The sequence below is a fragment of the Cyprinus carpio genome, chromosome B5, assembly GCF_018340385.1.
Source record: "Cyprinus carpio isolate SPL01 chromosome B5, ASM1834038v1, whole genome shotgun sequence".
In the NCBI taxonomy this organism is placed as follows: Eukaryota; Metazoa; Chordata; class Actinopteri; order Cypriniformes; family Cyprinidae; genus Cyprinus; species Cyprinus carpio.
Window position 1 is genome coordinate 24,687,340 of NC_056601.1, and position 25,694 is coordinate 24,713,033.

The 25,694-nt window shown below is 36.7% G+C and overlaps 1 protein-coding gene across 1 annotated transcript in view; it reads right to left on the minus strand.

The window, feature by feature from the left end:
* Positions 1-25,694, minus strand: part of LOC109088462 (atrial natriuretic peptide receptor 2) — a 61,801-nt gene that overhangs the window by 21,560 nt on the left and 14,547 nt on the right. Inside the window, exons 2-10 of the mRNA XM_042725049.1 lie at positions 25,158-25,345; positions 22,832-22,945; positions 21,484-21,619; positions 20,192-20,286; positions 17,455-17,578; positions 16,690-16,774; positions 5,126-5,246; positions 3,506-3,580; positions 1,338-1,415 (exon numbers count right to left, since the gene is read on the minus strand). Coding sequence (XP_042580983.1) covers positions 1,338-1,415; positions 3,506-3,580; positions 5,126-5,246; positions 16,690-16,774; positions 17,455-17,578; positions 20,192-20,286; positions 21,484-21,619; positions 22,832-22,945; positions 25,158-25,345 — 1,016 coding nt within the window. The remainder of the gene's footprint in view (positions 1-1,337; positions 1,416-3,505; positions 3,581-5,125; positions 5,247-16,689; positions 16,775-17,454; positions 17,579-20,191; positions 20,287-21,483; positions 21,620-22,831; positions 22,946-25,157; positions 25,346-25,694) is intronic.

Consider the following 25,694-nt stretch of genomic DNA (forward strand, 5'->3'; position numbering starts at 1 on the left):
TAACAGCATGGTACAACATTCTCATCATGGAGCTACAGTGAGTGGCAAAATCTGTATGAGGTCATGTAAACTTTTCTTAGCATAGCCTTTGACCTTCATAACACTGAGGGCAAATATCAGTGAGAACAAAGAAGGAAGTTTCCACTGCCCTATCTTACCCCCAACCCCCATTTGTCTTTGTCTGGCCATTTATTTCACTTTGTCCCGACAGCTAATCAGACCACCAGGGCCATGGTCTACAGGGATGATACTTCAGGGATGCCTCCTGTTTTACCACACATGCACCAAGCCATACACCCCCTCACATATCCCATCAAAGTTGAGCAGGTAAGAACTGGCCACAAGTCAGCTGGTGTTATCGTCTTTCCCTTGGAATAAGGCCATTATAATAAACTTAGGCTTCAAATAAACCTGTTATGGGAAGCATGGACTCACTGCATGTTTTTGATTTTTTTAGGCTCAGACTCAATCACGTTGGTCACAGATAGACAGAGAGAACAGATTTACCTATGACCATAATAGTATACTACAATATCATTCCTACTAGACAGTACACAGAATACCCTAGATTCCCAAAAATATACAACAGAGGAGTATTTCTGAGTACTGAGAACAAAGTAGTACTGTATCCCACAATGCAATGCACTCAACTTTGTATTGACCTTCCATACCCAGTGTAACAAAAGAACTGTAGCCAATTTCAACCATGATTTGATCCGTGATGGTTTGTGGTGGGCTATGTGGTTTATCAGAAATGATCTGTGAATGTATATGAGTGTAGCGGTGATGCTTTAAGAATATGAATTAAAAAAAAAAAAAAACTTATTTTAAAAAGCATACAAACTAACTGCTAAAGCCATAAAAAATGTTTGGGTGATGGATTTAGATAAAAATAAATATCACAATAATAGTGGCTGTTGGGCTAGTTAATGACTGTGACCAATACCTAGTTACTATATATCATTCAGATTAAAAAAAAAATAGTCTTTTACTTTATTTTGTTAACATCCATTATGTCTGAAGTCAGTATATCCTTTCCAAAACACCTTGTAGAATTCCAAAAATTGCCTAACTCTTTCTATGGCCTCTTATTGCCTTCCCAGCACCCTCCTGCATGTGTGTGTATTTATGTGTGTAGAAAAAGGGGAGGGTTGGTATGTGTTTTAACCAGCTTGAGCAGCAAGGCTGTCAAGTGGGGTCATAAACGATGGTCTAAACACATACATGACATGCATACCTTGTCTTCTTTTCCAAAATACAGACACATATTGATGCAAACAGGGATTCAACAAAAGACATACACAGAAACTCTCTTGTGATTTAATGTGTTCTCTTACATGCTTTAGTTCAAACAGCACTTGTCGGGTGAGCTCAATCCTCTTCTTGTTCACATGTTTGATAGCCACCAGGTTGCCCTGTTGTGAAAGGAAACAAGTATTAAAGATAATCACATCTGAAAGGAAATATAAATCTGCCAGGATGGAGAACTGATATAATTTTTATCTTCTTGTAGTCTTATAGCTGGATCTCAGAAACATTATTGCTCAGAGGTGCTCTTTCATAGCTCATGAGACAAAATGAAGTTTTAAGTCATTTAAGTAATTATGTAATTGATTTATTTTTGCATTTTAGGGAGAACATCTGAGGTAAAGTTACTTGAATGAAATGTCAATGAAACTGAGAACTCCATTAAGGCTCCTGAGCTGTAAAATAACCTTGGAACAATAATAAAAAAAATCCACTGTGTATGTGAACAAAGTAAAATTATCTCTTTGACCGTCTATACTGATAAAATAATGAATTTGATCATTTGCTTTGTCCTTGTCAATGGCAACAGTGACAACAAAAATATTCAGCTGGCTCACTGGACATTTGATGCCTCGGTGTCCTTTTTAGCTTTCACTGTGGGACAAAGAGGTGACAGTGACTTCTTTGTTTATAAAATGTACATACATTTTCCTCATAATTAAAGCTTTCAGAGAAGTCCTCTAATAGTTCTTGTTTGACGACAAACCAAATATATTTTATTTTGCTTTCAGACATGGGCTACCAAAACCTAGTAGGCTGCCTACCTAGACAACAGTTTTAGGCATGACACACTCCAAACCAAGCAGGTAACAAAAATATGCTGCCATATTACATTGCTCTCTGGAGTACTTAACTATGATTGGTCAGTAATGGCAGTCTGCAGTCTATATTCTTCGATAATGACACTACACTGTATAACAGACACAATATTAACATAATAACAGATACAATAAGGCACAGTCTTGCCACTTATTACACAGCTTTTCACCACATAAATAATTATGGGGACAAGAGATACACTTCCCATAACACCTGATGTACTTGCTAGTACTTCGTTAGAAGAATGCCATCTACGCTAATATTAGTCTGTTTCTTTTTTTTATTCCGAGGTCACTGTAGCCAGCAGATCCAGTCTGTATCCAGATTAGATGGTCACTGTAGTCACCCGGATCCAGTACATATCCAACCCAGATGGTGGATCAGCACCTAGAGATGACCTCTACAGCCCTGAACGTCAGCAGAGACGAGGACAACTAGATGAGCCCCAGAGACAGATCCCCAGTGAAGACCTTGTCTCCTAGACGGCCATCGGGGCAAGACCACAGGAACCAGATAAGTCCTCTGCACAATGTGACTTTGCTGCAGCATGGAATTGAACTGCTGGTTTTGTCTGGCCAGAGGAGAAATGGCCCCCCGACTGAGCCTGGTTTCTCCCAAGGATTTTTTTCTCCATTCTGTCACCAATGGAGTTTTTACACCACCATGCTGTCTCTCGTTTCATTCAAATGCAACTGCTATCATCTTGCGCCTCATTTAACATAACATTTATGTCCCCGTCATTAATTATGTGGAGAAAAGCTGTGTAATTAGTGATACAGCTGTGCATTATGCCTTAAATGTCTGTTTTATCTGAAATTTTGTCTAGTCTCAAAGCTTTGTTAGTAAATTGTTTTTCTTTACGAAAGCCTTGCATTTAAAACGCTATCCAAACATTTCAATGCAAATCAAATTTATGTCTAATTGTTTACTTCTGTGGTCACGTTATAAGAGGGAAAATGTACATTCAGCAGGTTGCTATCACAGAATAAACCGCTTCGGAGTCAGGGTGTATTCAGCGATTACAACCAGCTTGATGTACATTATCCATTGCTTTTACTATATTATTCTATATATAATATTATTAGAACAACGAACGTGTCATGAAGCTTAATTAAAAAAAATTCTATAATACACCTGTACACTGCAAAGTCTTTTTCCTCCAGCTTATGTTACTTCCATTTTAACATTTGTGATCCAATTATTGCAGCATAGCACACATAGCAATGAGGATAGACTTTAGAAGCTGCAAAGCTGCATTAAAGTGTGATCTTAAAGCAACACATTGAGTTGGTAGTGCACCCACTCTCCATTTCTCCAGTGAATACACATGTGTGTGGGTGTGCAGCAGAGGGAGGATGTCAGAAGAATTCAGGCGCACCTTAAAATAGCCTGTTTTTGCAAATAGCTGATATTTTCCATGCGCAGTTATCAAGGACCCATAGCTGGAACCTCTCTGAAAAGGAAATACAGAGAGAATGCAATACTAACATGCATTTAAGACAAAGTAATTTTGAAAAGAATTTTAATAATCAGAAAAGAAAACATGTATACGCTGGGCCCCAAAAGTCTAAGACAACAATTTCTGTTATTTAGATTTGATACAATATTTTTTGTTGCTAATTATATTATCAGCATAGGATTTGGAGTGAAAAGTTTAATTTTGTTCAAATGTAATTGTTAAAATTAACAATTACCTACTTTTGTTTACAGCTCACATGGTCAGTGTCACAGTTTGTCACAAATTTGATCAATCTAAAAACAGTTTATTTTAATCATTTTAATAATAATATTCCATCATTTTACAAAATTAATTAAAATTTTACTTTTTTAAAAGTAATGGAAAATTTAATGGAAAAAATCCTGGTACTTTTGGACTTTTGGACTAACAGTTTTAGTTGACTAAAATATAGAAGAAATATATCTGAAGGTGCATTTTAATGCTTCACACCAAAAGTTTTTTTCCAAAGACTCTGAAAACAGACATTAGCTTGATTGAGTTAAAGTGGCACTCATTAATATACAGAATAAAAAAAAGAAAAACATTGAACATTTAAGAATTAGATATTTTTGTACAAGGAGAAGAAAAGCATTAAAAGCTTCATTTAAATAACATCAGGGGAGTAGAATGAATCATACATTCACTCCAATGAAGTGGAACAAATTTGGAAAGGTATTCTGAAATGTGTAATACTGTATACGGTGGTCTGAAAAATGCATTAGACTACGCATGTTCCAAGCATGAGGCCAAAAGAACCTAATAAAAACCACTGTATATGTGTTTGAGTGTGCATGTGTGTGTGTTTACTAGGAAACAATAAGTCTGCTAATAATCCACAGCAGATCATGACACATGATGTGTTTTGTGTAGGAGACCAGGCAGTCAAACTGGAGCTTATTTGAACAAGTTTTTAACATGAGTCTGCTACTATAAAACTGAAAAATGTGTAACGTGTCAACAATGTGTAAACTATAAAGATTTTGATTTCTGATCTGTTTATTCCATTTATCTAATATAAATTCATTGAAATATTACAGGGTTTTGAACTGTTTTGACTCGATTGTAAATAGGAGCAAACCTGTGAGCTTGTTATGAATTTGTTTATTCTCTATTTTAAAGAGGAAGAGAATTCAGATTAACTAAATCAGGTTACCTTTTGTGACCAGCTAACTGACTAAGGCATCATTGTAATTCCCAAGGAATGCCGTTTTAAATGGACATGGCAAAACAGTGCCAGGAATTACAGCCAAGTACAAAAAGGCATTTTTATGAGATAAATTAAAACCATATGGACATGGGCTGAAACAGGAGGAAACCTCTTTTATTCTACGTTGTTTATATCAAAACAGAAACTCAAAGACATTTCGTCTTTTAAATATAGATTTGATCCTTGCTCTTTTAAAATGAATTTTAGATCTGTTTTAGAGGTGGCCAGATGGAAAACAGATCAGTTTTATGCAGCTTTATCCAAAATATAAGAATACCAGAGAGCACTTGTACCTGGGAAAGAGTGAGACGGCTGCCCGCGCGTTTGTGAAATTTGTTGGGACTTTCAAACTGCAGTTCCTCCCACCGTATCCTCCAAAGCATCCCAGCTAACTCTTTCTCCAACTTTAGTTTCCTAGAAAAGAGCAGGGGTCTCATTTATAAAACTATGCGTAGGATCTTTACTAAAAGTTTACGTGCGCCCAAAAGCCAAAAATGGCGTACGCCAAAAAATTTTTAAAAAACCGTGGTACGCACACCTGTAAGCAAATAAATCACAGATCACCCGCAGATGTGCGTACGTGAACCAGCCTCATATCCCGCCCTGTACACGCCCATTTTTAAACCATAAATAGTCAATGCAAAATCACCTCATGATTGCTGATCAGCATGTAAATGAGAGTGGAATCCCATATATACCCTGGAAAACTGGCATGCGACCCGCCAATTAATTAATCCAAGAAAGTGAAAACGTGCATTTCTGTTAGCCTAATTTTAATAATGGCGACAGGTGAGAAAAGAGGAAAAAAACGTAATTTCTCAGATACTGAAGTGAAAAACACTTGTAGGGGAGGTGGAGGCTCGGAAAAAACTGTGTTATTTGGTGGCCACAGCAGTGGGGTCACTAATAAAAAGAAGCAGTGCGAGTGGCAAAGTAGTGCTTGACTGTCAATTGTGTCAGTGGGACAGAACGGACAGTTGCAGAATTAAAGAAAAAATGGTCCGACCTGAAGGTATACAAAATTTTTTTTTTTTACCCAACATATTACATTTGTGTTTTATTAGGCTATATACCTATATAAATAGCAATATTGATTTTCAAAAAGTTTTATTTACATGTGCTTACAGTATGCAAAATATGTGAAATAAAGATTCTCATTCATTCAAGGTGGAGGCAAAGAGAAACTGTCCTCCCACCGCCAGAGCGTGGCTGCAACTGGTGGGGGGGCCCATGTACAGCTGATCTCACATCAGTGGACAGCAAAATCGCGGCTATAATTAATATGTGTGGACAACTATAAGTTTGAAAGCGGAAAAGGAGGGAGACACTGAACTGAAACCACAGAGGAGCAAGGTTAAACCGATTTTTAATCATTAACGCTGTACATTTGAGTGTGTGGGGTGATAAATGGATAAATGTTGCCAATTGTTTGTCCTCCAGTCCTTCCGGAGTCTGAAGCTGTAAATGAACAGGAGGTTCAGGGTGTGAGGGGTTCTCAGATGCAGATGCACAGCGTCCGGCTCAAAGCAGTGCCCCTTCTGCGTCTGGACGTCCAAAAGTACTCACTGACGCAGTCCTGCAGTTACAGCGAGAGACAATAAACGCTGTCAACGGGTTGTGGGGGTGCTAGATGAGCTACGGCAGATGAGAGAAGTGATGCAAGAAATTGCACAATCATTAAAAGATGCAGTTAAAACATGAACCTTGAGTTTTGTCTTTTCTTTACAAACGCCGCATGACATCCTCACGGATTCTTGCACCTCGTTGATATCCCTCTTGTCGGCCAGGGGGCTGTGGCTCGGGGTCGTAATGCTGGGTAGAGGGAGATCAGGAGGGAGAGGAATACCGTTTCTCAGTGCTATATTGTGCAAAACACCACACGCCCTGACAATCTTGCACACTTTTGCTGGATGGTATAAAAGTCTGCCACCCGAGGCATCCAGAGCACGCCATCTGCATTTCAGGATGCCGATGGCACGCTCCACAACTGCGCGGGCACGAGAGTGGACCTCGTTATAATGAGTTTCCTCTGCGCTCTGCGGGTTTAAAAATGGGGTGAGGAGCCAGCGTCTCAGGGGTTAGCCACTGTCGCCTGCAGGTTATAATTATTTTAAAAACAATTGTTACGGTTTCTACTTTTTAATATTGTTAAACTCACCAAGAAGCCAGCCATCACGTACTGCGCCTGCATTTAGTCTGTTCCCTACACTGCTATGTGTCAAGATAAAGGAATCATGTGTTGAACCAGGCCAGCGTGCCACAATGTTTGTGAGGGTCATGTTGGAGTCACATATGATTTGCACATTAATAGAATGACACATGCTTTCTATTAACATAAGCAAATTCATTTTCAGATGGTGCCCTTATAGCAACATGAGTGCAGTCAATTGCGCCGATTACATTTGGGAAACCAGACATTGCTGCAAATTGCGTTTTAATTTCGGCCTGTTCTCGCACAGTGTAGGGGAACCTGATGTATCGACTAACCATATTAAGTATACCATTTAAAACGACAGATATTATGGCACTCAGGGACGGCTGTGATATACCAGACCTATAGGGTGAGATGATAGATTCCAAATAGAAATATACAAAAAGGTCTTAGAGACAAAATTTGAGGATTACTTATAGTTTTTTTATATTATTAATTTACCTGTCTGCCAATTCCCGCTGGAAAACAGCCGGTTGCCAAGAACCCCAGAGTGGTGAGGACTTGTATTTGGACTGGGATGGCATGGTTCCGGCGTGTTGCCCTCTCTAATACTGGACCCAATTCAGCACATAGATCCAAGAGCACAGCTCTAGGGAATCTAAATCGGCTTAATTAGCCAGTCATCATCATGGGCCAGGAATCATCATCATGGTCCCTGAAAACTCGTTCTCTCCTTATTCTGCCATTAGCGTAATCCATCCAACAGTGCCAGGAGTGCCCATCATGAAGCATTACATACCCGGGTCACCGGAGAATTTATATGTTTCTAGCAAATAGACGTTAAACCTTGACAAAAATCACTTAATTTAATTTGTGGGCGAAAAATTTAAGACGAAAATGTTATAGTGAACACATGCTTCTTGACGGTTTTGTAATGAACACCGTAATAGTTAGGACCGAGTGATGAGTAGCGATTGTGCTTCATGACTGTATTTGCAGACTTTGACATTTTATGATATAGGCTATGCATTAAGGAAAATATTTCCTTTTTACACACTGTGTTCTGCAGTTCTCTAATAAAAGGGTATTTCATGCTATTCTGTAGGCTATCACATGTATCGCGCCATTCCTCCTGTGCTCACGTTGTGGACAATGTGACTGTAAGGCAGCGCTGATTATTATTTTTATTTTACTTTTAATACATTTTGAATTACGTTTGGATTTTACTAGATGTTATATAGCCTAAAACAATCGGCACAAATAACACTGTTGGATTTAATCTTCATGATAATGTGGATATAAACGTATGAAATGGAGTGAAAATTAAATGTCATTCATTCTTATAATCGTTCTTCTCACATTTATTTTCTACAATCTAACTTCAGTTCCGACGACCTCACCATCGGTGTCGCCAATTCCCTTTGTCTCCAGAATGTGAGTACGCACGGCTCAAAAGTTTGCTTAAAGGTGCGCACATTCTCCCGTCAAGTTTGTTTTTTATAGATCACAACCTTTGCGTGGGAACTGGCGTACGTACGTTTCCAGCCCCGTTTTGTGCGTACGCACGCTTTATAAATGAGGCCCCAGATCTGATTAAAGCAATGGACGACCAGTGCAAATAGAAAATCATGTTTTGGTTTTCTGAGTGGTTTTTATTTTGTTATATGGTTGCTAAAGTGTTCAGAGTGGTTGCTAAGGCATTGCTATGTGGTTGCTAGGGTGTTCTTGATGGTTGCCTATGCTTGATAATTTTTTTGTCTCATTCCATTTTTTTATAAGCACCTGGATTTGATTTTGGATCCTGTCTGTATGTCACAAACAAATATTGGCATTTTGAAAAAGTATAGTAAGAGAGATATGTGCCTTTGTAAAAACCATGAAAATGTTTTGGAAATACCATTTCATTTTGCACAATTAGTTTAAATAACCCTTACACTAAAAAGTCTATGCAAGATAAAACTAAGGTGGAAACAATTTTTGCAGCAGACTGAGTTGAAGTTTGATGGGGCGATAAAATGTGAGCCAATCTTAGGGTCACTGATGTCGTGCCCTTTCCAGCATATTATTTTTAAACGCAAGTAAACCAAGCAGTCCAGCCAGCCATGTGGATAAATACATGGGCAACTTCCAAGTGAATCAACACATCTGGAGGAGCTCTCTGAGGACCTGCTATTTCTCAACAGCATCTATTCACAGCAAAGACTGCCTTTTTTTATTACAAATCAATCTCTGAATGTTTCATAGATGTGGTCTGAGAGTTGCGAAAGGAGGATATCAATAAAGAGAATCCTAATTAAGTTTCAGCGCACTCAAAACAGTACAAGAAAAAAAAACCAACCCCCCCACATTCCACTACAATCTAAAAGGTGTAAAACACTTCCAGATGGCAGAGTGTAAGTACTGCAGCGTCTGCATTTCAACAGGGTTTTACTCGATTTAAGAGCCACCCTGGTAAGCCCCAAAACAAGCACCTTTATTTGTTTTTGTGGACCAGATTTTGGAGGCAGAGGTGGAAAAAAACCTCTGCAGGATCTTTATATTAAAGAGCCAGGTTAAAAAATTTATGCTCAGCTGTTTGTCAAACGGAAAATCCATGTTCTAAAATGTTGAAATTCTTTGAAGTGTCGACTGAAGGGAATATCGTAGATTGAAACAGTTTGGACTGAATGGCCAGAAATAGTTGGTTTTACAGCACAGCAGTAGAAATATCCAGAATAAACCATATAATAACGTATAGGAAAGTGGATGCAAACAGCAGTTTCTATTTTGAAAGCTTGCTGGTGTTGCTTCATATTTTATGTGGTCAGAGTGTGTGTAGCTCTTATGAATATTACATTTTCATATTTAAGCTGTTTTTCTACCAACATCGCTCACTGCAAGTGTATCTGTGGCAGGTTTTATTTTTTTTCTTTCAGAATGTGCACATTGCTCCTCTCTTTTTTTCCTTTTTTTTTTTTTTTTTACAAAAGTAGTCCATCTCACTAGTGTGCTAGATTCTAACTGTAATCATATAATTTTAGATAATCAATATCACTAATACAAACACTAATGACTCAAGCAAACAATCATACAATCAAGGTCATTGATTTTTTCTCCTTTGACACTTCTTTCAAATCTCTTTAACATACAGTAGGTGGACAACCAAAATGGGTAACAGTCGTGTGTTAAAGTTATTCGCGAAACTACCGCCAGGTGGCGCAAAGGCACGGGTCTGTCTATGGCTACGTTCACACTGCAGGGCTTAATGCTCAATTCCGATTTTTTTGAAAAAATTTGATTTTTTTGCAAGGCCGTTCACATTTTCAATTAAATGCGACATTTTGTGATCTCCTGTGTGAACGTGAAATGACCCAGAAGTGACCCGCATGCGCAGAAGAGTACTCAACGGCCAACGACGTCACTCGTTGTTTGCGGAAGTAGCTAACGTTAAACATGGATGTCAACAACAGTGTAGGCAACAGCGGAGCTCTTTTTGCAATATTAAAGTTATTTTCCCAACGGAGCCAGCACAATTACAATCTTCTCGTTTTAAGAAGAAAATTAAAAAGGAGGAGGAGAGCAAGGTTTTTGGCCATGGCGTTTTGTGGAGCAGTGTTAGCAACGTCGGTACAGAGAAACGTGTGGGTGCAGAGTCGCAGCCAGGAGTGGTGAGATACTGATGTGAGTGGCTTCTTTCTTCTCATTCCCGCCTACTTCAACGCAGAATTATGACGTTTGTAGCGTATCAATGACATACGGGTCGGATACATGTGGCCTGGCCGTTCAGACGGAGGTCGCATTTCAAAAGATCGGATACGTATCGGATTCAGGACCACATACCCAAGTGGCCTGGGTCACATTTGAAAAGATCGGATCTGTGTCGTTCAGACTGTCATAAAAAGATCAGATACAGGTCGCATAGGGGCAAAAAAATCGGAATTGGGTCGTTTCAGGCTGCAGTGTGAACGTAGCCTTTGAAACATCAGTCAATAAAGCATTTTTTTAAACAATGGCACTTAAAGTTTTGAACTAAAACATTATTTCAACCATAGCTTGTGAATGAACAAAAATTTATACTTTTCAATGAAAGAACACTTAAAGAGAGTGTAGTTTGCTTCTGGTGTTTGGATTGATACTCCAATATAATGAGGTCCAAGTTTAAGAATAGCCAACACTATGTTTTTTGTTTGTTTGTTTTTTTTCAATGTATTTTTTCTCTCTCTCTATTTAACAGCATTAACTTACAATGAAATACGTCTTCCTTCAGGTAGACTGAATGTTTTCCTGCCTTGCTAAATGCTGGGCTCATGATAAATAAGTTGCATTCGCCTCAAACTGATTTTGTAAAATCAAAACTTGCTGACTGTGAACCTGGGTGCAGTTAGTGCAGTTAGCGACTGTGAAGCGGGAGCAGCTGGCAGAGGATTCTGCTTGATCTTAAAGCCTTCTTTAAACGCCTACGTTCACAAATAACAATGATTTTTGCAAAAATAATGATTAATTATCAATTGAGAATTTGTAGTTTTTTCTAGTTACTAGTAGTTGTTCATTTGTCATTATTCAACTAATCGCACGTTTATATTAAATTAACACAGTCTAATCCATAATGAGCCTTAGCTAATATATTCTGCGCTCAAGCACACGCATTAAGTTTGCCACAAAGCAAAGGCAGAAGTAGCCTAATAATTGTGAAAAATGAGACATTTTAATTATTTATTAATAAACTAATCTTTTCTTGTCGGCTGCAAGATTAAATTCAGGGTGCTGACTCTCATCTCCACAGGATGCCCATAATCAGGGAGTATTTGCTTTCGTTTTGAATTTGTTTGTTTAAAAGTAGACATTTCAAGCTTTCTGTAGATATATTTCTCATGTATGTAAGGCACCCAAGTTTTAAGTTATTTCATTATCAGGAAAATAAAAAAACAACAATTCATCACAAGGGCGCTTCCCTGTCATGCATGCGCATCAATAATTTTCCGCACAAATGCTTGAATATGAATAGTAAAAGAGCACATTTCTTTTAGGTTACAGTATGGGATCCGCATTAAAAATAAATTTTCACAAGTCTACAACCGAGACAGATGCAGTTATAATCTGTAAATTAAAGGCTATTTGCTGTTTTAAAATGATCTAACAGCTGATGCCGCTCCAATTCGTTGATTTTGATTGATTTAATAAATCTCTTTTACATTAAATAAAAAATACAAAGCAGGTTAAGTTAGATATTATTGTAGAAATAATTATAAAATGCTATAGACTGCGAATAAGATAGCAGTTTTACATTTTGCATATGCATTACAAAGTTAATTATTTTTTAAATGCAATGATACAAAATAAAACCAAAAAAGATTTGTAATGAAGAATAAATATGTAGACAAATAAGAATAAATGTTGTGCATCGCACTCAGCGTCATGCATGCCGCGCAAATCTTGCACTCTGATATTTTAAGGAACAGAATACACTACTTTTTTTTTTAGTTTTACTTAAATTGTTTGAAAGCAAGTAAAGAAGGTTCCCTTTAAAATCACCGAAGTTGTCAATTAATGAGGCTGTTTTTTACATCGTGTGCACTTTGTTGATTATAATGAGAGAACTTGAGTTTAAACATGAGGACATTTTATTAATCCATCCATTCTTTTCAGTTTCAATGATTTAGCTAAATCGTGGCCAGGTTTAATTTACCACATCCTTGTCTCAGTTTGGCCTAAATAATGGGAGAGAAATTATTCAGTGCCTCACATTTTACTAAAATAATGGAAATAATTTATAAAACAGGCAACTATTTTTTAATCGGTGTAGAGACAGATATCTTTTCCCCAAGTAGTTATCTGTCAAAATAAATGACAGGTAAAGAATAACAAAGTATGTGCGTGTTTTATTCCGTTTTATTCGTTCTAAGAAACTAACATAACTTAAGTAGGCTACTAAAGTTTCATCAGTGAATATTAAATATTTTAACTACAGTGTTTTTCTTTCATTTTCCTCTGACTGCAGCCTTCAAAATGTAACACACCAGAGAGACAAAGCTGATGGCTATTTGCAAAAATGTGCTTTGATGCATTTGCTTGATAACTTGTGGTTAAAATGGTCAAAAGTTGCAAATGCACTTTGCAGACGCGGCGGTGGTGCTCGCGGCGGTAGAAAGCACACTCTGGTTGGTCAACAAATATATATATATATATATATAAAAAAAATAAAAAAAAAAATAAAAATATATATATATATATATATATATATTACAGTGAATAATGACTTAATTTTGCTCTGTTCCTTACACAAAATGTTTGAAAAATTACTTTATTGTATTATTTCAAAGACTAAACAGAAATATATGCCACAATTCATATTCATTCAATTAATTTGTGGTGTCATGTTTGAAGCTGGATCCACCCAGGGGTCCCATCCACTTTCACTGTTTGGAAAAATGCAGCATGAAATTCCTTCCTAATTTTTTTTGTTGTTGTTATTATTATTATTATTATTATTATTATTATTATTATTATTATTATTATTATTATTATTTTCAATTTAATAACTTTTCCTTTAACAATTTGCTTTTAAGGCTTTCAGTCAAGTTCAACCACAAGATTTGTATTGACACTGATATATAAAGGTTTTGCCAAATACATTATAAATATAGACTGAAACACACTGTGGTTAATATTTACCTAAAATAATTAATTGTAGTAATTAATAGAACAAATGTTACATCAAAAGATGTTTTCAGGCCAAGGCAATATGTCATATTAATTACAGGACTCCACACAAGTCCTATGTGGTCAAGATTTCCATGTAAAAAAAAAAACATCAATGGTTCTTCTTATTTGCACCAGCATGGCGCCTTTCCTGCTAAATGTTACATTATTAGTTATATCCATACCCTTGCCAACAGTTACTACTGTAGCACCAAAGTTAGCCAATGTTTCATTAATAACTGACAATACATTCTTGGTAGAACATGGTAGGAGTTCCATGAATTTGACCCCCCCCCCCCCCCCCCCCCCCCCCCCACCCCCCCCACCCCCCATCCCCCCCCCCCCCCCCCCCCACCCCCCAACACACCCCCCCCCCCCCCCCCCCCCCCCCCCCCCCCCCCACCCCCCCACCCCACCCCCCCCCCCCCCACCCCCCCCCCACCCCCCCTCCCTCCCACCCCCCCCACCCCCCCCCCCCCCCACCCCCCCCCCCCCCCCCCCCCCCCCCCCCCCCCCTCCCCCCCCCCCCCCACCCCCCCCAAAAAATGCATTCAATGTATATTACTTCTGATAAAATGATTTGCCAAGTGTATTAATGTAAGGTTAACATCTATGATGTTTTCTTTCAAAAAATCAAGCAGACAATTCAAGAGCAAGCAGCATAGCAATTCCATTGCTCTTGTTACAAAGCAGAATGCTGTCAATCAACTTATATTCTTACTTGATACATGTTATGTGTGTGAGTGTGTACTGCATGTGTGAGTGGGTGTCCTTAAACATAATTTCCATTTTAGAGACACTTTTCTTTAAACCAAGTTCAGATGAGAGAATGACAAGTCCAAGAATAAGTCTACCTCTGCTGCAACTGCAATATTTATTCTAGTAGCCGTGAGGAGCTAACATCAATATTTGTCTCACAGTGTTGACTATACTGGACATGAGCCCATTTATATAACCCATGAGTCAGCTTCTACAATTCCCTTTTCCACAAGATGTCATTCCAGACTATTCAGTAGTATCCTCTGATTTTAGAAAAAAAGGGAATGCGCTAAAATTGTAGACTGTTTTAACAGACCTCAAGGAATGAAGTAAATTGAAAAAAAATTTAAAAGTATATAGCTACATACACAAGACTTCACAAAAGATTTTGGTTTTCCTGATATCAGTTTTGACAGTTACAAAAGTTGACTAACCGTTAGTCGACCAGAAGTTTCATTAATTGCTAAATCGCAGAAAAAAATCCACAGGAAGTGGTGAAGTCATGTAGTCCGTGACGGACAGATCATTAACAGCTGGTCTATGTGGTAATTACAGTACGTCAGTCAGAACATCCAAATGATCGTTTCAATCATTGACCTCAAATGTGGTTTATCATCTGAAGGATGTTAAGTAGCAGCACCATTACATGGCCGCTAGCTCTAACATTAACCTAGAAAAATGTGCACAATTAAAGTGTTTGTGCAGAGTGTGGAAGCTGAACAGTAGTGCGCTCACTGCATGACAGTTAACTTGGAGGTGCCGGTGTGATCAATTTGGTTGATCAATACAGTAAACACATATCAATGAATTATTATAATGTTAAGGCAGTCTTCTTGCTGTTTTTTCCTGATGCATTCATAATCATTACTTCTGCTGGTGCGCTGTGGCAAGCTTTATGCATGCACTTAAGCACTGACAGGCTATAATTAATTAAAGGCTCATTGTTACGAACTAAATGGCTTTTTAATATAAATGTGTGATTAGTTGACTTATCCCTTAAAATGAACGACTACTAGTTGACCAGAAAAAGCAGCCCTAGTTTTGACATGTTTAGGTGTCAGTGGAATATGCACACCTGAGGAGCGTGACTTAAATAAAAATTAACATTCTGCTTAGAACACCATGTTTGCACTGATTTGAATTCAAGTAGAGTTGTGGATTTTTTTAGGCTATACATTTTTGCACTACATAAGTAAAACTGACATACTATGTGATGCATGCAGTTACAAAATTACAAAACCAAACCACCCCCTATTCAGTAAGAAGATGCTTTAATCCATAGTGACTGACAGATAGGAAACTTCATTAGAAAATTGTCATAAGAGCTAATAATATCCATAATATGAAAGTAGACTATAAACAGTGTTTTCTATTTATTCTTTTCTATTTATTTGTGTCTGTCTGTATTATTATTTCACCCTTAAGAAAGTATATGAAGCCTTTTAACAATTAAATTATTCATTAAAAAATATTCACCAACTTTAATTTTTTGTTGCTGTTGTTGGTTGTTTGCTTTTTTTTTAAACCTTTCTTCTATGATTTATTATTATTATTATTATTATTATTATTATTACAAATGGAAACTTCAATATAACATGTTTTTTACTGATAACTACAGATATTTAACTAAAACTAAACGAACTAAAACCATTCATTTTAAAAGTGAATTTGTATTTAATTTTTTCATAATCATCTTATTTTGTATCAGTTATAATCCAGAAAATAATAAAGAAATATCTGTAGCTTACTGCAGAAATGGAGTGCCCATCATTTATAAAATAGTACACATCCTTTCTTGCTATAAATTGCCTACAGAAATTTCATTATGATTTCAGGTAATGAAAAGCCATTCCACACAATTCCACAGATTTTCTCCCAAAACCAGTTCAGAAAATGCAACATCCAAAGATTCCATCTGGGTCTAGTCATAACTGAGGCGATGAGGTCAATAGGACAGCCTAGTATTTATTGAAAATATTGGCTGACCAAGTGAAACAAGCACTGAAATATTTAGACTATCTGCATTTGCCTCAGAAAATGTTTTCCCTCAAACAACTGCTGAGCGGTTGCTCTGGCAACAATCATGTAAATTCCAGTCTGGCACCTATAGAGGCCTTTCCCGTAAATCCTCTGAAAAAAGAAACTGTTGCAGGTTTGAGCAAGTCTTCTTCCTGTGAACCCTTAAATAACACCTCAGTGTTCAACATATTGTCATTAATATGAAAATTAAAATTATTACAGTAAAACTTGTAGTAAAAAAGAACATACCTGTAGATGAGAAAACTAGAGATTCCAAAAATGATGAGGGCCAGTCCTGACCCGACTGCCACTATTCCAAGGACAGGAAGATGATCTGCAGAATTCAAATAACAATTGTAAAAAAAAAATTAATTCAGTAACTGACTTGTTGGGTTCGCTAAAGAGGAAATCACAAAGAATAAATCAGGCCCGTTGATAGCATTTATTTTCATTTATTTGATGCTCAGTTCACTTAAGAAATTATGCAAATCGCTTAATGGCCACAAAATCTGTTAAATGCAGCTTGCACTGTGCAGTTCATGATTTTAAGGGGCTGATGTGCCAGCTTGTGGAGGATGCAACAGACCCGTCAGGTTTTACCATTCCAACACTGCGATCCAGGCACTCGAGACGGCTCTTTAAAATGCTGAAAGTGAACTCATCGACATTTCGCATCTGGATATATGCCAAGTTATACCACTCTTTTCCACCATTTGATGAATCACTGCTGATACTATAAATAGAAAAGGTACCCAAACATCTTTTTTCCAATGAAAAAAAAATAGTTATACAGTTATGTGATGTGATCTACAGTGACTCTGATTAATGTAGAAAGGACATGTATAGTGCTTGCTCTCCATCTGAATGATGAAAACTACATCATATAGAAAGTCCACAGGTGACAGGTTGCGTCAGTCAAAAATAAAACCAAACTGAAAACAATTTAAATTCAGCTGAACCCATAAAATTGAGTAAAGTGTCAGATATGTGAGTTTACATGAAAAAGGTCCCCACCTTCCTTGCATGGTGAGAATCCACATGGTGGGTTGTCCAGGGGTGGGCAACCCTTTGGCCACTGAATTCTCTCTGTTGGGGACCACAAGATTTCTTTAATGGTCCCATTGTAGTGACCGACAATCTGTGTAACAAAGAATACTCATAAGTATATTTACAGTATCATTTACAGTAAGTGGAAAAATATTTTAGGGTAAGGCCAGTTTCACACTTTTGATAAAATAAATATGATTTCTCACAAAAAGTGCCAAAATGAGACGAAAGTGCGGGTGTTATGGCACAGCAGCGGTAGTCACAGTCTCATGGGAGAAAAAAAGTATTGTTTTCATGCAGACAGCCACACCAGGAGTGTGCAGTGGCCAGCTCCCCTGCGTGCTTTAGCACAAAAAGAACAATCTCTAAAAGAGCAACACGGATGATTGCGTCTTTTTAAAGATGTCTTATCACCCATGCGTTTCTGGATGTGGTCGTTACCTGTCACCTCAGGGTGGTCACGATCGCCGCCTTAAGGCTGATTTATACTTCTCCATCAAAACTATGCCGTAGGTAGTGCGTAGTACGTGCAGGCTGTGGCGTAGCCTGATGTGCACCTCTCCAAAAATGTCACAGCACATCAAATCTATGGGGACTGCAAGCACTGTGACTGGTCTGCTAGTACCCCTCCCTCCATATGTATTTGAGTTGTGTGTGTGTGTTTTGCACTTTAATATGTTTTAATGTTACAAAATAAAACAAAGCAAAGAACAAGTGTCTTATAATTTATTATAAAATGTAGCATTACATCACTTTGTTGTCCGTGACAAACAATTGTCAAGTTCTTGTGGAGACTGAAAGAATGGCATCTTCAGCAGTTCCGTTGTCATCTCTTTTTTGTAGTTTTAAATAAATTATCTGTTCTTTGATATTTATTTGCTGCCGTCACGGCTGATGCTTCTCCGACAAGCTGCTTCTTCTTCAGCTTTTGCCGTGGTATGCGGGTTACACAAGTAACATGCCCGTGGACACTGCAGACTAGCGGTTTGCATGTGTACAGCACGTCAATGCGGACAACAACCCAGAAGTATAAAACCGACACACATCCTACGGCGTAGAGGCTACGGCGTATGTCCAACGCAGAAGTATAGATGAGCCTTTAGGCACTGGCTCGGCTCCTCAGCAAAAACATGAATTAATGCGGTGCAGCTGCTGCCTCTTATACCCGCGCTGTGGGGTGTGGCAGCCAGATGCGAAATCCGCATGCCAATGTCCACTGGCTCGTTTAGTTACAATCGAAGTGGATTGGTCTGTCTGGTGAGATCACAATTTGTCGGTCATCACCGATGTGACGTCTCTGTTCCCTCCTTCAGGGAACGAGGGTTACATACGTAACCGAGACATTTTTGTTGTTTACCTTTTCCATGCAAATCCCAATGTTAACATACTTTCAAGACTTTAAAACTTACAAGTTTATAACTGACCAGCTTTTAAAGAAATATGTAGCTTTGGAGCCGTTGCTGTGACACTGTACAAACACTTCCCGTGTGAATACTCTCACTAGTCTGCAGCTGCAGAGACGATGTAGTTACGCTGACGCAAAGCTCAAGCTTGCAGTGTGGAACAGGCATAAAACTTCATTTTCCATGTCCTTGTTACATGTTGCATATACTTACTATAGTAAGAACAATCAATTATGTGTAATTACACACATCTAACCTTAAACCAAACCCTAATCCTAAGCCTTTATAATGCATATAGTTTAATATTACTCAGTACTTACATGTAAAATAATTACACTGCATCAAGGAAACCTTAAAATAAAGTGTTACCAATTTCAGTTAAGAAAACAACATATTGTATTACAGCACATATATAAAAGAAAGATACCAATACTTTTTTTAGTCTATGGTTTGTGGTGGAAAATATTTAAACTACAGTACATGATTATGGTAGATGATGTTTTTCTGCATATGATTCAGAGTGCGTATATACAACACTGAACATACTGGTAACATAAGGGGTAGCTATAGCAACAATGCACGGATAGCTCAATTGCTTTGTTACCAGCTAGATCACCATTAGTTTCTTTTCATATTTTTGTTACAACAGACCTCTCTATCTTAAACGAGCCTCCCGGTACTTTTATGAATGAACAAGTCAAATTGGAAAATGAACAAAAAACTTTTAAGCATATGAACACATGCTTTTGATTTGGACAGAATGGCAAATAAAGGATTTCATTTTTAAGCAACACATTATTTAGTATGTCGAGCCATCCAACCACAACCACATCTACAGTAATTATGGAAAATGTGGCAATTGGTTTAAATTAGACTGCTGATGTACATATGCTCAAATCTTTAACCATTGTTATTTATTGTCACCATGTATCTCAAAAAGATTTTCATTACAGATACATTCCACAGGAAAGCTACATCATTCATAGTGTTACTTCTGATGCTTGCAAAAGCAGACATCACAAGTACTATTGCTCATATTCAGGGTTTCTGAAAATGTTATTTGTCAGCAGCAGAGACCTTTTGATTCCAAAGGTAAACTACAGTATTTTGCTGTTGTTGAAGAAAAAAATAGTTTACAACATTTTGTACACTAGAAAATGTGTTGATGCCTAACAGACAATTTCTTATATAAACAGCATTAAATGTATTTCCCAAAACAGAGCAGTTTTTCATTATGTTTAAATAAGAATCCATTTGTTCTGTATTCATGAGTTGACTGAATTTGTGGACATTGTACTTACTGCGTATTGTCCAGTTTTCAGGTTAGTCATACCCCAAAGGCTAAAGTCTGTGTATCTGGCATTGTTCCGATCTGTGCTAACAAGGCCAGTCACCCCTGTGATAAACAAACACAAACCCAGGGATCAAGTAAACATTTATTTTTGAGTGCTGCTTTCAAAGTTATAAAGTAAAAAGGTCACATATTGTTCCATTTTTGTTAGCCAAAAAAAATAAAAAATTCTATGAGGAAAAAAAGACAGAGAATAAAATATTGCTGGGAAGAAGCACTTTCATAGGACATTTACTGGAGTTCTTATTTGTTTTATGTATGAACTGTTTTTCATATTTTAATAAATAAAAATTAAAAAGAGACAATTGTGTATACAATACAATAAGAGTATAGAGATCAAATTAATGTGGGTAGCATGGCTCAGATCATTTGTTGCTGGAAGAATTTGATTAAATTTTGTGGACACTGGACTCTCTTGTTTAAATTTCTAAAAGAGATGTGTGAAAGTTTAATATCTGTTACATTGCTCTTTACAAGATATCAATTATGATTTGTCTTTTATCAGTATTTAAAAAAAAGTTAAGAACCCGAATTGTGAAAAAACAAAAAAAACAAACAAGACCTGTTAATTATTAAGAGAATCTCTCTTAAATATATCTTGAATTAGGTTTTTTTCTTTTTGAAAACTACAAAAAAGTACTGAGACCCGTACACGTAGGGGAAAAAAAAAAACATATTGTGGCTGTGAAGAGAAATGTTTAAATGTTCTGAAAAATCACGAGATATGTTTTCAGTATGTTTAAATATTTTACTGAAAAGACTGAAAAAAATACTGATTTAGAAAAATACTTTTTGCAGTGCATTCAGTATTCTGCCTATTCCTGTGTATGTGTTTGGCACAGTGTGTAGTTTCCTCCAGGGAGAGGGCTCAGCAGATGGGTTGTTTATTAGAAACAGATTTTCCATCCACAAGCTAGTTGGGACATGCTTTAAATCAAGGACTCTGAACTCTACACTCCCTGCAAGAGAGGCTGCGAGTTTACCGACATCAACCTCAGAAGAGCTCTTACAAGTCCTCTGCTCACTTTAAAAAGAATCTGAGCGGAGGTGCCAAAACACTCCAGCTTGACACTGCTGTTAAAAACGTTACTTGTCATCACATCCTCGAATTGTGAAGGGCTTAAATGTTATAATCTGCGATCATCTTATTGATATGAATGTCAAAGCATCATAGGGTCATATTCTGAAAGCTTTTGTCAAACATGTATCTTTAAATTGGTAAGTCGAGAACACTCAACACACCCCAGATCCTGCGGTTTTGCATTCTCACAGTTATGTTGATTCCATCATTCTGAGACACGCCGTCTGCTAACGCTTCACTGAGGGCTTTTGCATATAGCACAAAACCATCATGGAAACAGCCGGCAATAAAATCCATCTGAGGAATAGGAAAACAGAGATTTATTACAGGAAAACATCAAGAAATCTAAAACTACATGTCATCTTGTACAGACATGAGGAGCGTATAGGGTAAGATATGCCAGTGAAGGAGAAATGAGGTGAGGTAAAACTAACAGGGCTGTCCATTGATGAAAAATGTAACTGAATTAATTATTCATTTGGCAGACCTAATTTATCAAATTATATTATAAGAAAGCATCTAAACCATAGAAATATGACTTGCCCAAAGCAAACAACTTGCCCAGCTACCTTTTCCAAGTAAAAACATAACCGTAATTTCAAATAAATGCTAAAAAATATCTATTCATTTTTTATCATTAAAAAATACTGTCACGTTATCATAAATGTTCACTCATTTACCGTGACATACCGACATACCGTGACCCCAAACAGTATAAGCCACATTTAAAAATTGTAATGCCATTGCATTAGACAACAAATATAAAGTAAATTAAATTCCAACAGATTCAAACTTCCTCTGTGACTGTGCTATCTGTGCTATCTTGTTTTTCTACTAAAAATCACCTTGGGAGAGGCTGGTTAAAAGTCATTGCAAAAATAGCTAAGTAAATTAAGATAGTTAGCTCTAGAATTTGTTTGCAGATGCCAGCTGCTTTAATATTTTGTTTCTAATGCAATGGCATTTAGATATTTTAAGTGTTTAAGAGCTTATGTGTCCAAATATATTTTAGAGAAACTGCAGACATTGAAACAATTCATGAGAGATTGGATTGGTATTATATAATTGGTATAATTATTGCTGGCAGAAACTAGATTTTTTTAACTTTCTCATAAATTGCAGTACATTTTAGTATGTACTCAGGGGCTTTAAGGATTCATTTCCTGAATGTTTTCATTTGGCAGCTACTTGTGGATCTAGGGTTTCGGGGAGTTGTTTCCGACTTTTGTCAAAGGGTACAGCTGATTCAGGAAAATGGGACTGACATGAGGAAGCCAAACTTATGATTCAAGTGCTTTTTAGTGTCATATCTGATCTTGCGGTAAAAGGAAACACAGTTTAGCTCCCGAAAGCCTATCGAGCTGAACAGAATGCTCAACATTTTCAAGGCAGTGATAGAAGGCCAAAAGAGAACTACACTAGTCTGTACAAATGTTTTGATTCAATCTGATGTGACAGATGGCTGTGCATATATATGCCAAAACCTGATCTTGTTTATGAGCAACTCACCATTGAGGGTTCCAATTTTACATTAAAATCCTGCATTGCTCTCTTGTGGAGTTCTTTGCAAAAAGCGGTATACTCAGGGCTGTCTGGCTCCCGGTACGTTACAATGAACACAGACTAGAGAGATGGAGAAAAAAAGGTTAGCTAAGAGTCATGAAAAGAACAACATGATTACCCATAGGCAAATATAAATTTTTTGACACATAAGTCGCTGATAATTTTGACTTTTTTTTTTTTTAACTCACAAAAACTCCAAGAATGTAAATTCTGTCATCATTTACTCACTTTTTTATGTTGACATTGTCTTGTCCTGTGCATTATTCTTGACTTGTGCATAATTTAAGCTTAATGTGAAGAACAGACTAAAATTTAAGTCATCATTCACTGATAACACTTACTTCCAGAAAGTGGTTAAACTGAATCATTGACTCAGTGAACAAATCATTCAGACTGGTTTTGTAAACTTAATCAGCTGATTGAAATGTAGAATGTAGTCTTTTTTTCAGCACTTACGGTATAGAACATAGTCATATAGACCATTTTATGACACATTTAAGGTTTTTTTTTTTTGTTGTTGTTGGTTTTCATTGTAATTGTATTGAAAATAAGTCATTCAAAATGTATCATTTTGTCTTGTGCATATTTCATCTGGTCATACTTTTAACATATTTTTGTATGATTCCTAGTTTTAAGTGTTACATAATGTGAAAGTGTTCCTTCTACCAGAGTTATCTGTTATAAGTATTTTTAACTTTCTGTGCCCATGCATTCAGTAAATAAACAATCAAAGAAACAAACAAACAAATATCATAATATCAAAATATCATAATGTCTTACATTTTCAAAGACTCCAGGGTTTTGACACTGACAACTGCATTATGACACTGCATTATTATATTGGCACCTTGACATTACATATACATGGCCCTGTCTTTTCATACTCAACAACATTGTCAGAGTTGTCAGTGTTAAAACACTGGAGTCTTTGAAAATGTAAGACGCTTTAAAGTGAGCCATTCTGGAACATAAGGTTCAGGCACTAAATGCTCCATTAATGACAAACTGATGTACTGAAAGACATGTGGTAACAAAATCAATTTCTGGGATAGTTCACCCAAAAAATTATTTACTCACCTATTTTGTTCTAAATGCATAAGACTTTGGTTCATCTTGAAAATACAAATGACAATATTTTTAATGTTCTCTCATAATTTTTTAAAGATAAAAATGCTTACTGTAATATTAATTATTAATACTGTAATATTTGTTTTAATTGATTAAACTGTGGAATATAAGTTGGTCCTCACTGTTTAAAACAGTGAATTCATTTATTGAAAGTCTCTTCAATAAACGTCTAGCAAGAACATTCAAGCTAAAAAAAAAAAAAACTTGTTCATCACATTAGGGTGCTGTATAATGCACATTAAACTGCCAAAGAAACAGCTCCAAATCAAGTTTAAAGTACTCTCTAAATGGTCCCTAAACTGTTTGACTCAATTATCTGTCAATAAACATTTTGTAAAGACTGCATTTAAAAAGCATGACAAGAAAAGGTACATTTAATGGCACAAAATTATTTTGATGGCAACTGTCAAGATGGTTTAAGAAAAAAAGTATTTTAATAATTAAAACAAACAAACAAAAAATACATAAATAAAGGTGGTGCTGATGTTTACGTTTACACCCAACAACACATACAGATATATATCCTCTGTTATACTTGAGTGCAGGTATAAAAGTAAATATATTGTTACATATTTCACTGTCAATTAAAGTGAGATAAGGTAGGGGTGGTGTGGGGTGGGTGGCCCCAAAGATGTGTATCTGGGGGTTTCATTGGACCACCCAAGCCTTCTGCCCTTAATTATTTGAAAAAGTAACTTGGTTTGTGTCCAATTTTAATTATTGGTTTTATTGTGTAAATTCAATATTGTTTTTAATTGTTCTTCCAAAAGTAACATTTTATATAACGCACATTCTTTGTTTCTTCATTCTAGCTGCATTAACCAACCTCAAGAAAAATGACTGCAAAAACACTAATTTAAGTAAATGGAAGTCTAATGGATTATTCACAATCAAAGCAATCAGGAAGTCTTTTCAGTAGAGTATTAGTTAAATTAATAAAACCTGTCAAAACAACTTTGCAAAAACCTTCAAATTTAATTCTGCATTAAAGAAGTACATTAACATAAAAAACTAAATTACTAAATAAAGGTAGAAAACAATTTGAAGTGTTAAGCAGCTACTCAAGCAATCTCAAATGCAGACAAATGCCACTGGGTCTGTTATGCTAAACTTCAGTGGTTATTATAGGAATTATTAATTATACCTGGAATAGCTTGATGGGGTCATTCCACTGTATCTCTGAACCCTGCCAGGGCATTGGAATATCACCACTTAAACTCTCTGCAAACACATCAAGGTAGAAGATGGCGTAGTCCTCTGGGTTCTTCACCTCAACCTCAAAGAGCTTCATTATTTGGAAAAACGTCTGTAGAGGTCCACAGATATACACGACTGTAGTAGAAAAAAAATAAAAGAAAAAAAAACACTTTATAAGAAACAAAATGTTTACTTTTTTAACATAAATATAACTGTTACTCTTATGATATCCTAAATCTTTCACATTTTTGGGCTCCCTCCTTCAGTGTAAGTATATTTTAGTTGCCAATTTCATTGCAGTTAAGGGAAAAATTGTCTGATGATGTCATTTAAAAAGGTAATAGCATGCTTGTCCTCAGTGCCACAGTTTGATGTCCCATCAATAACACAAGTAACACAAATGGTGTGGGACAAGTTGCGCTAAAGTTTAATACTTAGGGGTTTGGGGTTTCTTGAAATCATTACCAAAAGTATGAGCAACAGT